The 18163-nt window shown below is 41.2% G+C and overlaps 1 protein-coding gene across 1 annotated transcript in view; it reads right to left on the reverse strand.

The window, feature by feature from the left end:
• VPS50 (VPS50 subunit of EARP/GARPII complex) overlaps positions 1-15302 on the reverse strand; it is a 119732-nt gene extending 104430 nt beyond the window's left edge. The window contains exons 1-2 of the mRNA XM_075558403.1: positions 15146-15302; positions 6581-6649 (exon numbers count right to left, since the gene is read on the reverse strand). Of these exons, the coding sequence (XP_075414518.1) occupies positions 6581-6649; positions 15146-15178 (102 nt within the window). The 5' untranslated portion in view covers positions 15179-15302. The remainder of the gene's footprint in view (positions 1-6580; positions 6650-15145) is intronic.
• Between the last annotated feature and the right edge of the window lie 2861 nt (positions 15303-18163).

An 18163-nucleotide genomic window follows, 5' to 3' on the forward strand; every position in this document is an offset into this window, starting at 1 on the left:
TAAAAAGATTGGTAAAAGTAAAAATATGAGGTGTAAGACCAAGTAGATTGTTGCAGATATAATAAGGTTAAAATTTACTACCCTATCATTTGGCCTCCCTTATAATCCATTTAAATTCGCTCTAGATTTTTATATTTTCTGCTTTCTTTTCTATTAAGATTTTTATCTGTTTTACTTTGTTATTCCTGTTAGGTTTGTTGTTGTTGTTTGCTTGTTTAATTTTTTGTATGTGAAATCCAGGAGAGGTAAGTCTAGAGAGACAGGAACTGGATTAATGGTTCCTTGGGGATATGGCACGGGAGGTTAAGGGGGAAATGGAAGCTATGGGTAAGATTCTGAAGAAAATGTTCTAAAACTCATTGTGGCGGTGACTGTACAATTCTTCTCAATGGGGTTAAACTGCTGCAGTGAATGATATGCAGATGAAACTGATGGAGAAAAAATTCAAATAGATTATAAGTTAGCCTTTTTATTACCGATGTACATAGCACCTAGCTGATGTTCTCCATAAACCAATTCATTTAGCATATATAGGGTAAACATCTATAGGGTCTAATGTAATTCTCTGCTACTCACATGGGCAGCTTACTTAGTACTTCCATGCCTGGGATTCTTTGCCTTGAAGAAAGTAATTAGTACACACACACTCTCTCAGAGGGGCAGAAACAGAGACTCCAAGCTGGGTAAGAATGGCAAAAGGAAAACATGTTTCATTTGTAAATATCTGAGAGGCAAACATTTTGAAATTTGATGAGTATTTAAAAATAGTTCCCTCTGTTTATAAATACAAAATGTCAAATGCCATTCCTCTCCAGAGAGCTAAGCAACTACACTGCAGAGAATGGCCAAGCCCACATGATTTCACAGAACTGAAATGCTGCACTGGATAGTTTACATAGAGGTAACCTGGGCGACGGTGAGGGATAAAAACCAGGAAGGCAGAAAAAGGAACGCAGCGTGCAAAATGAAATTCAATTCCAAACAACTACCCCCCAAAACATTGGTCCTATGAAACACTCTCTCTTTGAAAAATATGGGGCTTCTCTGTGAAAATGTGAATCTCAACTCCTTCAGACAAGCGCCGTTGGGACTGAGGCCCTGATGCCCTGTGCCTTGCTCTCCCGGCTGCGCCGGCCGCGTCCTGCTCTGGCTACTGCTTCATCACTGCTCCTGCTGCTGCTCGGCCAGCCGGCCAACAGCGCGCCCTTCTGCAGGCAGATGTCTTGCTCCCCAGCGTCCGCTCCCCAGTGCAAAGGCACATTCGGAATAACCACTGAGGAGCAAAACTAAAACCCATCGACAGCCAACCTCAGAGAGCAAACAGAAGGACACTACAATCCTGTTTGGATAGTCAGAAATTCCCACAAACTTTTAATAGAAGGTTTCTTTCATCTAACTAAAAATCACACAGCACCTGTTAAATGATTTTCAGGGTACTCGATGCAAACAAAATAGAAAATTAAACAGAAAAGAGATTGGATATTATTCCAACACAATTGCTGCATAATTCTACCATTATATAAAAAGATCTCTGAAGATGGAGATGCGTAAATAGATAGGCTTTCACATACAACAGAACCAATTTGGTGCATCTATTCTATGTAGAAGACAGCATTGTTTGAGCACAATGAGCAAAAGATGTGCCCGTAAGAAAAAAAAAAACAGGGAAAGAATACTAATACTAAAGCTTCACATACTAAATCCAAACAAAGAATAAAAAAAGGACTAGGAGTTTATAACAATTTTTATGTTGTATAGCAACTGAAAGTAAATACATATTAATCTAAATAGTGGCACAAGAGCTTTGTAAATGTAGAAATTCCAATCCCCCCACCCCCGCATTGTCCCTGCTAGTAACAACTACATTTAAAACACAGGAAAAGCACATCAATGTCACTGGAGTGAACGCTCGGGAGCAATCACTTAATTGCAAACGGGAGGCGAGGTGTGGAGCGAAGCCCATCAAAAGCACAAAGGCAACAGAGCAAATCAAATCTCTCTCTCTGGCAGTATCACTAAGAATGAACCTGCCTCCTGTCACAGTAAGATCATTTTCGCTTCCCCAATCAGGTAAATGTATTTCAATTTAGCCAACATTTATTTTCATTCCCACTATGCACTATGTAAAAGTTTACCATGAGGTTAGCAGAGTACAGCCTCTCCCTCAAGAAGCTGCTGCCAAAGCACTAAAAGGGGCCAGGGAATCAGTAAGCCACGGAAGGCAAATACCGACAAGATGAAAGGGCTTCCCCAGCTTGGGAAGGAGGTGGCATTTTGGAGAATTGAAAGCAGGAAGAATTTCAATTCTGAGAAATCAGGGGAAGGAAGCTAGAATCTTGAGCAAAACCAGTGCAGTGTGAAAGCCCAGGGCAGATAAAGCAAGAGAAGGGTGGTCCTTTCCTGCAGGTAGAAAAACACCTGGCAAGAAAACTCACACTTAAAGCAGGAGACCACAAAAGGCCATTAGGCAGATTTTTAAAATCCAATATATTTTATATGTGTTATGGCTTCGATTTCCCTCTACTGAAAATGCGTGATCTTATTATTGTGCTACAATTTCTATCAAAAAGTAAACACTAATATTCAATATTCACTAATATAATAAACCAAGCAGGATTATTTGCTATTTCAGGAGTGTAGCAGACAACAAAGAAGTTGCTCAATATTTTAGAAGCTGGCTTTTCATAGCAGTCATAATATACTATAAGAATGCATGCAGTACTACCTACCCATTCTTTCTAATTCAATCACCTCTGAAATATAGCTATATGAACATACGCTTATAAAATGTACGCCATAAATGTTAACTTTATGAAAACTGAAGAAAAGCAATTATAATAGAAATTTCCGTCAACATCTTTGATTTTCAGCCAGGCCACTTTTCCTCTCAATAAAATAACAAAAGGTGCTATGAGTCTTGGAGACTCACGGCTTTAAGACATTTGAGCTCTCCTTTGTAAGGTGTCAGGAAACATTTTCAGTATATTTATGGCTTTCGTGTATGTAGGTTGTAACTTTAAAAAGCAATTTCCAACTTAAACGTTCATCTCTTAAAAGAATATATTCAAGCTTAGGAAGGAAAAAAGAACCTTTGAATTTTTCACTAAACCTGTACTTTCGAATCATCAGGGAGCCTGGTGGTGCAGTGGTGCATGCACTCAGCTGCTAAACAAAAGGTCAGCAGTTCAAAGCCCACCAACCACTCTGCAGGACAACGACATGACAGTCTGCTTCCATGAAGATTTTCAGGTTTGAAAACCCTGTCTGATAATTCTACTCTGCCCTATAAGGTTGTTAGTTGTGTAGTTAGATCAGACTGCACCACATGTTTTTGCTTAAAAGTATCCAAAAACATCTAACCCTCAGTTCAGAACTTTCCATTCTATCTGCCTTTATAAATGTGAAAAATTAGCTATGACAGCCTCGCAGCTCCCCTGATTACTATTCAATATTCCCAATACATTTGAATAGTAATTTAATGTAATTTCCAAACCCAGAGACAGCTTAGAAATTCATATCCTTAACAGCAGGGTTTTATTCAAACATAAAGATACATGCAAAATTGCCACTGCAAGGATCAGGTTTCAAAACCCCTAAGAAAATGTATAGTAAAACAAAATAGGAAATGCAAGCCTATTTCCATTTCTGTATTTCACTTATTAGTAGACCACAATTTATATTATGTGAGCTAACTTGAATGAACTGTGAAAGGTGGGGGAGAGGAGAGAAATTTGCTTTTATAAACCATGAATTTGGGTTTGCAGGACAAATCTTTAGTACTGTTTACATTTCTTCAACAGACAATATATAGTTCCTGCATTATAACCAATTCTAAAATCAGGAATCACAATCTTATCAAAGTTACCATCATATTATCGCTCCAATTGAAAACAAATGCAAAAAAATAATAAGAAGAATGTTTAATCACCAAATCCTAAACAGAGCTAAAAGCACAAAAACAGGAAATTCACAATGTTTGTGCAGTGATATATGTCATAAATCACTGAGCAAAAATAGGCTTGATGTTTCCAAATGAAATAGAATTCAAAACCTCTTTCAAGATCACGATACCCTGAAACCATACGTACACCAGTAAATTTATAATGAATTACCAGATGTCTGATTATGAGATAAAGGGCACATTTTCTTAAAATCCCTCTCGAACAACAATAATAATCCATCAAAGGAAGCCAGTTCACCAGTTTCTCTGTGTGTATTAAATAAAACATCGTTTTTTAAAGAATCCATCCTGTTTTTCTTCAGGCTTTCAGTGCCATCTAGTGGAGGCATTGTGAGATTACAATTTAAAAAGAGGTGCCAGAAAAAGGATTCAGATTTTTAAAATAAAGATTAAAGTGGCATTATTTTAACCTAGCATTGTAATCCACATTAAAAAATCAATTATTTTAATCACTTTCTACAAAAACACTAACATGAAATAAAATGACAAAATTAGGAAACAAATGTTCAGGTTTGATATTTGCCAAATGTTTTATTTCTCTTATTCAGTGAATTTATACTTTTAACGAGTATTTTTTAATTTGTTTCTATAAATAGAAAAACGTGAAAGAAGAGAGCTGTAGTAGTATCAAATCTTTACTAAAAAAAAGACTTAACTTTAAAAATATTTCTCAGCTATAGTGAGCAACATTAAAGTTGTCACTTGCCTTTCTATTCAAAGGCTAATATGTTGGGGCGGGAAAGAAATCTGTTCCATGAATAGGCATTATCAAAATATCACTTTCAATTCCACTGCCTAAGCTAAAACTCTCAGTCTTTCTAATTCCTTCCCCTTCCATGCAAACAATGAAATCCTACATGCAATGCAGTCCTAAACTCTGCTCTCGAATTTACCTCTGGCTCGTGTTCTTATTTTCTCCTCCTTAATCAGTATCCCTTGTCTCCAGACTTTCCACTAACAATCATCCTGTACACTAATCACCGCCTCTGGAAGACCGCACTCACCTCTACTGATCCCTAATCGGCTAGACAGACAGACTCATTTCCATAGCCGTGCTCCCGCTGCGCATACCTTAATAGACCTCCATTATACTTATTATCATTGTTAGTTGCGATCCAGTCTGATTTCAATTCATAGGGCTCTCAACCCAAATGGGGGGAGAGGTACAAAAATAATTAGTCTATAATAAGTAATGACAGAGTGTTTTTATTTTTGCTCATTCCCTCCCACCTGGTTTGCGAGCCCCACGGAAGGAAGAAGAGATCGCGTAGCTCTTTTTGTGTTCCACCCTTAGGAGCTGCCTGGATTAACAAATGTTTGTCTGCCCAAATGAACTGCATCATGAGCCTCAGTGATCTACTAGGGAAGAAGGGTGAGATGTCTTCAAGCGCTTGAAGCCAGAAAATCACACGTTCACTAATGGTTAAAAAATAATCGAAATAAACATTTTGCCATAAATGTCTAATAGGAAAAATCTAGATGGGTTTTGCAGATCCATGGCCAGAATCTTGCTAGGTATCACCTGGGGAAAAAGTCTATCCTATAGTTAAACAATCTTAAATGGAAGTTTCATCCCAATCACAGAAAGCTAGAAACTATGCCCTGATTATACACTTCAACGCAATCCTATTGAATAGAGATACTAATAAATTCGCCTTCTAACAAAGTAGTCAGGGCACTCTTTTGAATATAATTTTTGACAAGTATTAATAATATCAAAATTAATATCTGAAGTATCACCTACTCCACTTTTATCTGCTCACAGATGCTGCCCTTTAATGAGCTGAATATTTAAATCAATACATGAGCCTAGGTCTCCTGAGGCATATCAGCATCCTTTCCACAATCCTTTCCAATACCCTTGGAAACCAGCTCTGTGTTAAATGTGTGCTTTCAGCATTCTGTTCAGTGATGCTAAGTAGTCAGATCAAATTCATGTATCTCACATGGTCCCTAACTCTCTGAATGTGATATACCTCCCCTATATTTATATCTTGACTACAACAGGTATTTATTTCTTTTATGTCCTCGCCCTACATTTTTTCATGAGGGGGTCAAGAAAATCAAAAGCACAGCTAAGCCAGTCATGCTAAATCAAGCCAGGTTAGCTTTCAATTGACACATATTAAATCTATAAACTGAAAAATGCACATGAATATCAGAGGCATAATCTAAACTAAAATTTAGTAATAAGTAGTGTTTTCTAGGTTCCATAGCCTCTGCTCTACAAAAAAAACCAGCCATGATTTCGGAATCAAAGTTACATTAAAATCCAGGAAACATTTAGTAAATTATTTTATCTAATTTCACAAAATTGCTCCAGATAAATCAATATGTTAAATATAAAAAAAATGCTTTCAGGCTACGATGTGACAGAATAATACATCCTGAACTTTTCAATTTCACATTTTCTGCTGAATGACAATGAATTGCCCTGCATTCCAATGAGCAATGAAAGCAGAAACAAACTCCAAGGCACCCACAGTAAAAATGTGCCTGGCCGATCATAACAATCATCTGCCTGCAGGAAGCAAACGCTTCTGTGAGCCAATCAATAGCCACAGGCGATAACAGGTTTTAAGGAGGTGAAAAGCTTGGCTCACACGTGTAGATCAATACCTTTCCAGGGACCCGGAGACTCTCGATGGCACCAAGATCACTGAAGCTCTCAGGAGGGCTTTTCAGACCCTTAGAAAAAAGGAACAGAATTTTAATCGCAGAGCAGAGCTGTAAAAGGAGAGCACACACAGACTGACACAAAAATCACTCTGCTTCCAAACACATCGAACAGACACTCGAAAGCTACTGTTGTTTAATTAAATCAAGATATGGAGTGCTTTTGGTGCTTATTTTAAAAAGAAATATTATATAGCTTCTTCTTTATTCAAAAGTTTAACATGGCCACAATTTAAAATCAAAGGCAAAAAAACAAGGTGACTAAAAAGCATTCTATTCTCTAAAAGACCAGCACTTCTCTGTTAGCCGTTAGGTGGCACTAGGTGGCACCAAAAGGCACAAAGGGCTGCTGCACTGCTAGCTGGAAGGTTGATGGTCCCAGCCTACTCAGGGACAGCTGCAGCCTGGTGACCTGCTTCTGAAAGGTCCCAGCTTGAAAACTGTTCTACTCTGTGCACGGGTGGCCAGTACAGGGAATGGATGATATGACAACTAACAACAGTATTAATCATTAGCAAGCTCATGCTCAAAAAAAGGGCAAAGCAATAGTATTAGGAATCGTGAATATATACACCATATATACAAGTATAAGGCAACCCAAATTATCAGCCAAGGCACCTAATTTTACCACAAAAACTGCATTTAAAATGTGCTGAAAAACTCGGCTTATACATGAGTATATATGGTAATACTTTACCAACTGAGTGAATCAAAGGTTTTCAAATAACGTTAATTGTTTAATTAATATAGCGCTCCTTCCATTATAACTGAGCAGTTCCCATCAGTGTATTCAATGTGTTATAGAATTCAGCCTTACATCGCCAACCTGCTGGTTCCCACTTGTTCTTTTGTACTTTGTGCTCACTTCGTCCATAAGGCTCAGAAGGCCTTGTTTGTACTAGGAAAACTTATCCAGGAAAAACTCATCAACAACTTCAATTTCCTTTTCAAGCCTCCTTTTGAAAACAGGATACCAAAGCAGACAGGTAAGTCTTTAGGGAAAATTAGTTACTACAGTTTAACTGGAGGAGAGATTTATGACACAGCCCAGTCGTGCAGACTTGCCGACACCCGACAGGACAAAGAAGCGCCTCTCCTTATGAAAGCAGATCCTCAGCCCTGCTCTCCCAGAGAGCCGCCATCAAGCACTCAGTTCAGTGGAGCACTTCACCACTCCTCCCACAGGACCAGCCGCCCCTTCCACTCACTCACTGCCACGGGTTTGATACCAACAGGGTAGTATTGCCCCTTTGGGTTTAAGAGGCTGTCTCTACAAGAGCAGAAAGCCTCATCTTTCCCCTGCTAACCTCTGGTGGGTTCGAGCTGCTGACCTTGGTTCAGCAGGCCAATGCTCACTAGCAGGACACCTAAGTGTCCAATGTAAGGTTAACCAAAGCACTTGGCGTATGTAAGTTATCTAAGATTTAAAAGTATAACTTTCTTTTTAAATGACAGTGTATATTTTGTTTTGTATAAAACACCACCAATCACATCTATCATTTTTTAAGATAGGATGTTCCTACTCACCCCCAAGTCTTCTATTACTCCTCAAATCCTAAATACCTTTCCCCATCCCTCTCCCCCTTCTGTCTCTACACACACACGACCACCTCCCAAATAAAACAGGACACCACTTTTCAGAAGTTCTTCTGCAAAGTTTTCCTCAATCTCTTGGTCGCCATGGACAACCTCCACCCCGGCTCACCTGAGCCCCACTACAACCCCGTCATCTTGGTTGTAGTGGACTCAACCCGACACAGGGCGGCCCCACCTGTGCAGAGTGGAACTGCTCCATTAGCAGATCACCAAGCCTGGCTTCCGAGAAGTCTCTGGGTGAGCTCGAACCAGCAACCTTCTGGTTAGCTGTCCAGCACTTAACCATTTGTACCACCCAGGGACTAAGATACGCATGAATAGATATCTCCAGGTGGACCAGGCACTTGCATTTTAACAAGAACCCCAGATGATTTATGTGATCATTCATGTTTTAAAAATAGCTAGACACTTTTTTCTAACACATTATCCCTGCCAAAGTTCTTAAGTTTTAAATTTTAAATCTCTTTCTTGTTCGCACCCAGAGTGTAAGTCCCACGAGAAGGAGGCGATCCCACCACACTTGGTCCCAGTGGCCAGCAGGGTGCCAGAGCACAGTAAGCACCAGAGAAATACGTAAATGACGGGGCAGAAGTCCTCAGTCAGGCTCCAAAGGGAACTAATTAAAACTGTTCCCCTAGGAACAAGCAATTGACTTCAAAATGAAGTTGCCAGGAAGGCTTTGCCAAAAAAAGCCCTACCAAGGTTTAATACAGGACTTCAAAAATTCCATGGAAAAATTAAATGCCCAGATAAAGGAATTTTCCCACAAACTTGAATAGTCCTCTCATGTGTCTTTCACTGAGTAAGATGGGGAAATGTAACTACTCTTCGGGCATTTGTTCTTCCTCTTCTTAATTTCTCTCTAATGGACATTATATATCCACAAACACATGTAAATGCACGTGAACATAAACTTGTTCATAATTTGATTCAAATTCATCATGACAACTCGAAAATTAATATTTTCAAAAGCACAGATTTGTTTAATCAATTCAAGAGAAATCTGCACAGGAGCACATCCTGTCTCATTTTCTTCTTCCCAGAATGCCTCGGGTAGGAAATTAAGTAAGTGACATTTACTGTGCCAGAAATGTAAATACCGTGATGCACCAAGATCTCAAAAAAGGCCTGACCTCCAAATTTGTCACCACATGCAAAAACCTGCTCCTTGTACTTGACAGCTCTCCACTGACTACACCAGGAGAAGGGATAAAGGCTGGAATGCCCGTGTGCCTGACAGGAGGCAGTGTAGTGCAGCAATTCCAGAGACAGACCACCTGGGTTCCAATCTCTGCTCTCCGATCATGGCCTTGACAAGCTACCTAGCCTCCCCTTGAATCCTAGTTCAGTGATGGTGGTAATTCACACTGTTAAGGAGGGAAGGAGATAAGGCATGTGCGAGGCCAAAAATATGATCTGGTTGCCACAGGACGCATCTTTTTAGTGTTTACCTCTATTCTTAATACAGTGGTGACCAGAAAGATATCTACCTGCTATCTTATCAAACCAAACTTGAATAATTAATAATTACATTGGTGTCTCAAAGCACAACATCTAACACTCAAAGGCATTTTAGGATTATGGATCTTTTAACATTTGACTCTCAACTTATATACCCTTATACTATGAAATACTAAGTCATTTTTATCTTCAATGCTCTAAAACACAAAGTCAGGGTTATAACTACAGAGCTCTGTCAATGCAAACTGATATTTTCTGTTGCAATAATTAACCATTAATTCACTTTTATTTTTATATGATTGTTATCGACTGTTTCCCTGGTTGAAATGCATATACAATTCAGCAAAAATGCAGGTCTCTTCAACTTATTGTTGTACCCAGAGTTAAAATGAGTATTACGAATACTTCAGGCTTGTCCACATGAATTCTCAATTACTGCTTCTTATGTGATCTCCAACATACAACCCATCATGTGAAAGAAGCATCTGCCGGTAAGTTCGGTTTTCCCTCTTTTTTCGACAAACTCCACAGTATACTCAATCTCCACGTTCTCGCCCGTTTTTCCTTGCACACACGCTACCAGGCTTTCCTCTCCGCCACATCACCCAAACTGCTGCTGATCTTGGCTTCCTTAGCCAATCGATAGCATTTAACGGAGCCCAGGCCTCCCTGGCTTCGCTTCTTCACTCAGCTTCTACCACCCAGTCTTCATGGCTGTTCCCTTTAGCCAACATTCATTCAACAAATCACTACTGAGCACTGCCATGTGCCTGCTACCGCCTGGAAGACTGAAGACTTCCTCTTAGCTCATCTGCCACCCTGAATGGATGCGTCAGCCTGTTTCCTGTTTTCCCACTGCCCCACCATCCATCTGCCTGGCTGCTTCTACTTCACAGTCCCTGACCTCAGAAGCTTCTTCAACTTTGGGCTGTTTTGGCTTGTTTGTTTTTTCTGGCAAGGTGGTGGTGATTAAAATATACATTCCTTATACTGATGCCCTTAGTCAAACGATATACCATTTATCAGTTCTACTGTGGCACTGGGTCACTATGAGTTGGAATCCACTTGACAATGGGTTTGGTTTTAGGGTTTATTTGGAAGGACTCATATTAAAGTTCTGTGGGTTAGTTGTTGGGCTGCTAACCACAAAGCCAGCAGTTCAAACCAACCAGCCGATCCTTGAGAGAAAGATGAACCTGTGCGCACCTGTGCAGATTCAGTCTCAGTAAGCTCACAGGGATGGATCATCTCCATGGCAGTGAGTCTGGTTTTGGGGGTGGCAGAGTGGGGTTCGGCGTGAAGCTACCAGCTGCTCTCGCGAGACAGCTAAGGCAATCTGCTTCCACGAAGATGACAGTCTTGGAAGCCCTAAGGGAGGGCGACTGCCCTATCGTGTCACTGTGAGTCAGAGCTCATTTGGTTTCAGTATACTACCTCCCAAATGCTTATGTTCACAGAAATCCAGATTCACTTATAAAACTGCCTTATCTTTTTGACTCATGTACCCAAGATGTTCACGTAGCAACAAGTCCCAAATCCTTTCCTCTCCCTTCCCAACCCTCCCTCCCTGTCTTACCCACTTCAGTAAAGGGCAACTCCGTTCCTGTAGAGTTGTTCAGGCTCCAACCTTTGGAGTCCTCCTTGATGATTCTATTTCCCTCACAGCCCAAATCAAATTTGTCAGGAGATCCTGCTGACTGTATATTCATATACGAGGGGGTATCACCCGCCTCCCCCCCCCACCTCGACAAAAAAAAAACCTGACTTTTTCTTTTTGCAAAGCTATGTATTTAATTTTTACCAAAAAAAAAATCCCTTATCATCTTCAAAGTACTCTCCATTACACTAAATATATTGGTCATATCTGCGATTCCATTCTTGGAAACATTTTTCAAACTTAGAGGGCTGACAGCACCTCCCTCAGTTTTCTTCGCCTCTTCTACATCTTCAAATCACTGCCCTTTCATGTCCCTCTTCATTTGAGGAAACAAAAGGAAGTCCCTCGGAGCAAGTTCAGGTGAGTAGGTACATGGGGCAAGAGAGGCATGCGGTTTTTTGCCCCAAAACTGGCTGTACTGAGGATGGATGTGTGAGCAGGTGCACCATCATGGTGGCAAACCAGTCCCTATCTGTGTATCACACTGTTACACAATCTTTTCAGAACATCTAAATGGAAAGCTTGATTAACTGTCTGACCTGGAGGAATGAGCTCCAAATGCACTATTTCCCTCACATTAAAAATAATCACAACGGTTTTTTGGGATAGCCCCTCACATATGCACAATTCATTTATTCAGCTGCATTCTCAACAGTCTCCTTATTGGACTCCCTGTTTTTGCTCATTTTCCCCATCAATCTATTTTTAACATGGGTCACAATGATCTAAAGTGCATGTCAGTTCACATTGTTCTTGTTCCCCATCTTACTAACAATGAAAGCCAGGACCTTACCCAGTCCTATAAGGTTCTATGTGACCTGACTTCCTGACTTCTGCTCTCTGGCTTCCTCCCGTTTTCCTCACGTCACTCCAGCCATGTTTGCCTGTTTCTCTATGACATTCCTGCTTCAGACCCCTGCACTTGCTTTTCTTTCCTCTGGAATATTGCTTCCCAAACACCCCTGTGGCTCTCTTCTTAATCTCCCTTAAGATGTCACTCAAAGGCTCCCTTCTCAGTGGTGTTTTCCTATCAGAAATTATTTTAAAAAAACAAGCAAACCAAACTCACTACCATCAAGTTGAGTCCAACTCACCGTGACCCCACAGGGCAGTGCAGAACTTCAACTGTGACTAACTCTTTCCAGGAACAGAAAGTCTCAACTTTCTCCCACGGAGAAGCTGGTGGCTGCAAAATCACTGGTTTTGAGGTTCGCTGCCAACAACCATAATCCACACACCACAAGGGCTCCACATAGCTGAGATTATACACAACCCCAAGTTGCCAACTACTCCCAACTCCCCTACCCCTCTTTCTTCCAAAGCATCACATTTGCCTTAGAACCTGTGTCTTTGTTCATTGCTGCACCTTCCCTCCAAACTTAGAACAGTGCCTGGCACAGAGCTCAGTAAACATCTGTCGAACTAAAAGAATAGAGGCTAGGATAGTGGGGAAGGCCGAATACTAGATTTTGTTTAGCTACAAAGAACAAAGCCTTTTCTCTCTCTCACTTCTTTCCAAACCAAAATCCTAGGAGAGCTGAAATAATAGAAAAATTAAATTTTGTAGACTTTAACTTCAATCTCCACTTTAATCCATCAATATATTATTATTGATGCATCCTGTAACATCATAGAAACATCTTTTGAATGCTTATTTATAATACTTTATTTAATCCAATAAACAGTGCTAATTAAAATCCCTATGCAGACCTTAGATTTATATCTCACAGACACTTGAAACTGTATATCAATAATCAATTGTGTGTCAGTAAAACCATAATATCTACACAATGCAAAGAATGATTGTTTTTAATTGTGTGAAACTTCTATTTTGTCCTAATTCTTTATAAAATAGTTTCAGCATTCCATATGTATTCTTTACCTGGTTTTGTTTTTTATCCTAACTGAACACCTATTTATAAGCTTCATAAGCAATTAACTAAGAGTTAGCATTTTCAGCACACTTAGAAAGCATGCATTCATTACCCCTGATATCTGGACTTTTGTATTTTTTTCTTCCACTTGTTTTTGTTTTTTTCCCCACAAAATAAATAAACCAACTGAAGATACTGTACAACAATGACAGTGTTGATTACACTCAACTGCATGAACAATGTGAATGAGCACAACAACTGATTCACAATGTCCAATCTAGCTTGCTACTAGCAGATTAGGAGTAGTGGTGTTATTGTTTTGAAAAACAAAGAAACGCCAAAGTCGGCCTGAAATCATCTACTACTTAAAAGCCTGTAAAAGCCAGCTTTCTAGTTTTCACACTCTCCCACCATTAATGCAGCCGCAGAAATTATCTCTGTAATCAAGTATGTTTGGGATAAGGGCCAGAAATTGTGTTCACTTTATTTCTTTTGCTTTGTTGCCTTGTATGAAACCATCACCAGGTTCCTTATGAGTCTGAGAAAGAGAAACTTAAAAGAGTTAGGTGATTTGTCCAAGGTCACACAGTTACTACGTGATGGAGCAGGATCGTAACTCACATCCAATATGAGTTCCAAGTAAGAATTGGTAAGAAGCACAAATACTAACACTCAGTAAATGTAAGGAGTCCTAAATATTAGTTATACCCAAGTGAACCTTATCATCTACAGAACCTTTGTTGATATAACTTTTGGTGGTGGTAGTGGTGTTGAGAATGCAAGGAGGGCTTCAAAACATACGTGAGAAACTGGAATTGAAAGATAATGGATTATCTGTCTGAACTTTTTGAAGGCCTCTCATGTATCTACAGAGCTCCTTTTACTCTATTTTCGTGGCAACATTTGGACAGGAGTGAATAACCAAGTAAAAACTATTTATTCAAGGTCCACCAGAAATATGCAATTGAGAATCCATTGAGAATTCTAATTCTAAATTCTCAAAATAACATTTTCATTTGGAACGTGTATTCTATATTTTATAAAATTTCCACAAACATTTTGCCAAAAGGTCACCCTTTCAATTCTCCAGGATTCTCAGAGCTACATTGATCCAAAATAGATGTAAATTTTGTTCCCCTCATATTAACATAATAAAGGATCATCAATCCTAGTGAAAAATTAGGGTTGAAAAAACATCATTTTAACCGAGTCATGATCATTAAGCGCCTCAGAGAAATTTTCTCCAAATTTTTCTGGCTTGAAGGAGACAAGAGTCATTATCGGGGCATTTATAGTACTTATGATATTGGAGGGTGGACAGAGTCGCCAAATATTTTGATCATGAGCTCTCATTTTGGCAAAATAAATAAAAGATTATTTGGCCATGACAAATTATACTTAAAAAGGAAAAGTTCAGAAAGAATGCTCACATACGTTAGTTTGTGGCAGATTATCAACATACGTGTGTGACAGGATCAAAAAGATAACTATTATTCTTGCATTCACAGCCAGAAACAAACTACAAGGTTTTGGAGCTTTCCAAAAATCACAAAGCTAATAATCCTGCCTCAAATTCATGCCCTTTTCCACCCTTTAAAAGCCATTCCAGACCCAAGCGTCCTACCCTGGCTCACAGGTGACAGCATAAATTGGGGGATCTTACACGGCTGTCACTGGCAAGACAGAAGGGGGAGGAAGGGAGGAACCTTTGGATCCCCATCTGTCTCTGCGAGACGGCTACCCGCTCGGGCGGGGATTCCGACCCGGCATGAGTTCTTCAGTGCCCCCGTCCAGCCCTGGCACCCGCGACCCCCTAGCTAAGGTAGGGCCCCGTCGCCGGCGGCCGGGGGGTCAGGACCGCTCGGCTCCTTCTCTTCCAGGAGAGGTGAGAGAGCCTTGGCTGAAGCCGCTATCACTTACCTGTCGAGTCATAAGAGATTTTATTTTTTGCATGTCGAAATCGCCGAGAAGTAATCAACCGCGATAAAGAAATAAAATAAATAAGTAAACCTAACAAATCACGCTGAACCACCCCACCGCCGGCCCAGACACAGGGAAGCCATAGTGAGTGATCACGTGAGCCTCGGCCCGGGTCGTTCTTTCCGGTCGTGGGCATGCTGGGAATTGCAGTTTTCCGGCGACCGAGGGCCCCGGCTAGGCAAGGAAGAAAGCAGGTCAGAGACTACATTTCCCAGGATGCCAGGCAGTGGGCGCTTCAGTTCGGCTGCAAACCTCGTTCGCAGGGATCCGCGCGATTGTGGGTCTTCACTAGGCGCTCCGCTGAGCGAGGCTGGACCCCAGCTCTCGAGTGCCGGACGACAGACCGGAGCAGACGCGGGGCAGAGCTGACGCGACTCCCCTAAGTGTGGTTCATAGGGACGGGGCGAGAGGAGGGGCGGAGGCGGACGGGGCGAGCTCGGGAGATCTGAGAACTGGGCTCCTGCAGTGACCCTGGGCTCGTCCGAGGAGAGGGCTGGTCCCGGACCGGACGGTGGAGCTAGACAGGCTCATCCGTCTCCTGTGGTCCCGGATTGGCCGTTCAGCGGCCTGCCAGGTGTAGGACTCTTTGACCTTGCTCGCCTCTGAAGTAAATAAAGGAAAACACAGACTGCACCTGCCCATCTTCTGGTTACCTGTGTGATCTAAGCAAGGCAGGCGGGGATAATATAATGAAGTACACACATCACAATAAAGCAGCTCTCTTTCCACGTTTTAGCACCTTAACCTGAAGGCAGGAATATAAGAACTGTTTGGGACTCAGTTTAAGATTCCCATGATGTGAACACCAGAAAACAAGCAGTCCCGGATCTAGGAATAAGAACCTACCATCCCCTCAAGGGGGAAAAAAAAGCATGGCGTGAAGTTGATTCCAACTCAAACACATATCAAAACGAACAAAAACCTAGTGGGCTAAAGAACACTTTTACAAGGCAGTGTATGGCTGTAAAGTCAATTGTAACTCAAAGCGACTTCGTCTGTGCTAAGTCGAACTGTTTCAGGGGGTTTTCAGCACTGACCTTTCAGAAGCAAAGAACAAGGCTAGGTCCAGAGGCCCCTTGAGGGTGGACGCCAACTTTCAGCCCTCTTCAGAGAGCACAGGGTTCCTTAACTATTACCCCCACCCAGGGACTCCTTTTAAAGGCGGAAGCTGAAATAACATTTCCACTTCAAAAAGTAATGACGTGTTCATGTGTGAAAAAAGAAGTGCTACCAAATCAAAGGCTGAATCTTTACGGGATTCCTCTGGCAGTGAGCAGCCGTTACGTAACCCAGGACGCCTCCAGGGCTACTGACACAATGCAGGAACCTTTAGTAAATAGAGAGCCAAATAGGAAGCTATTGTTTCTCAAAATTATAGACCGAGCCCAAATGGAGGGCAGTTCAAAAATCAGTTGCTTCACATTTTCACATCCCAGTCTGCATTTCCAAAGGTGATGTTTCCATCTTTCTGACACTTTCCTGGAGGAATTGTGAGCTCCTCGACTTACACTTTATCAAAACAGTGGTTTGGGCAACCTCTAGGGACTTACATCATGTTTCTTTTTCAGTGCTCTTTGAGTTTGGTGGGGTGGGGGCCCTGCGGCAGAAGTCTGAAAGAACAAGATCAGGACTAGAGGGATCTCCAAAGAAATCCAACCTTCCAAGAATGATCAGGGGCATTGTCATGATGGGAGGGGGACAGTCCTTTACAAATTTCCTGAACTTTTTCTTGCCAATTTGTAAAAGTTTACATTTCAGTTTTCAGCTTCTTAAAGCTTCTTTGTAATTGGCCCGTGATTGTCCTGTGTTCTTCAAGAAACCCTAACCAGATGACTCCTTTGGAATCATGTGTTTGTGCATAAACCTCAGAGTTGACTTTTCTGCCCTGAATTTAATTGGTCTAGGAGCTTCCAAATGAAGCCAGTGTTCTGATTGAACTTAAAAAAAAAATTCTCTTGACTTGGTGACGAGTTTTTAACAGGACCAAGGACTGAAATAACTTGTCTACAGACTGTGATTAGTGATCCACTGGTCACAGAGGCAGGTTTAGACATATTTCATCCAGAATAACCCTGTGTATGAATGAGCTAGAATACTAGTGGCAATACTGTTTTACGTACATTCATCTAAGATTTATTTTACCTAGAACTTTTGCATTTTTCTGAGGTCTGTTAGCAGTAGGTCAAAGCAATCGAGTGAAAACATTGCTGGGAAATGAAGTCTGGGGCCAGCTTGCTGCACGGTAGTCTCTTGGTAAACAATGCCAATGCTATTTTGGCCAAATGCAACTTCAGGGCTATAGCAAAACAAGGTGAGAGCATATTTTTCACGGGTCAAACAAGAAGAGCTTCTGAAAGTTTAAGCAAAAACAGAACCCGATTTTATAAGGATAATGAATTCTACTTTTATAACTAACACGAAAGCAGTGGAGAGGTATAGCCACTCCCTGCCAATGTGAGTGCCCTTTTGGAGGGGCAATAATAGGAAGCAGAACCCTTGCTGCAGATCAAGGGGTAGCCTGGCATGAGGCCCGGAAGGAAGGGTTGCTTCTCAGTACTTTAGCAGTCCTCTCAAGCTAGGTTAGGCATTGATCTGCTACCCCCAAGGCCAAGCATTCAAACCCACCAGTGACTTCATGGGAAAAAGATGCCGCTTTCTCAACTCCTGTGGAGATGTACAGGCTCAGAAGCACTATGTAGGTTGCTCTGAGTCGGAGTTGACATCAGTAGAGATGTGGATGGGTTATCAGCTAAACTAGGCTTCTGAGAGACATTGTTACAAATAACGACAAGTATTTGCAAACACTAGCGTGGGTGTCCATTTAAGTGATGGCCGCCTTAAACAGCCAGTTCTCTGTACACTGTACTCTTTCTCTGTGTTCTACTGACTTGAGACAATAAGGCTACATGCTCCTCCCTCAGTTCTTCTTAGTGCCCACTATTCTACCTTGACCCTGAC

This window comes from Tenrec ecaudatus, chromosome 9 (genome assembly GCF_050624435.1).
Source record: "Tenrec ecaudatus isolate mTenEca1 chromosome 9, mTenEca1.hap1, whole genome shotgun sequence".
NCBI classification, from domain to species: Eukaryota; Metazoa; Chordata; class Mammalia; order Afrosoricida; family Tenrecidae; genus Tenrec; species Tenrec ecaudatus.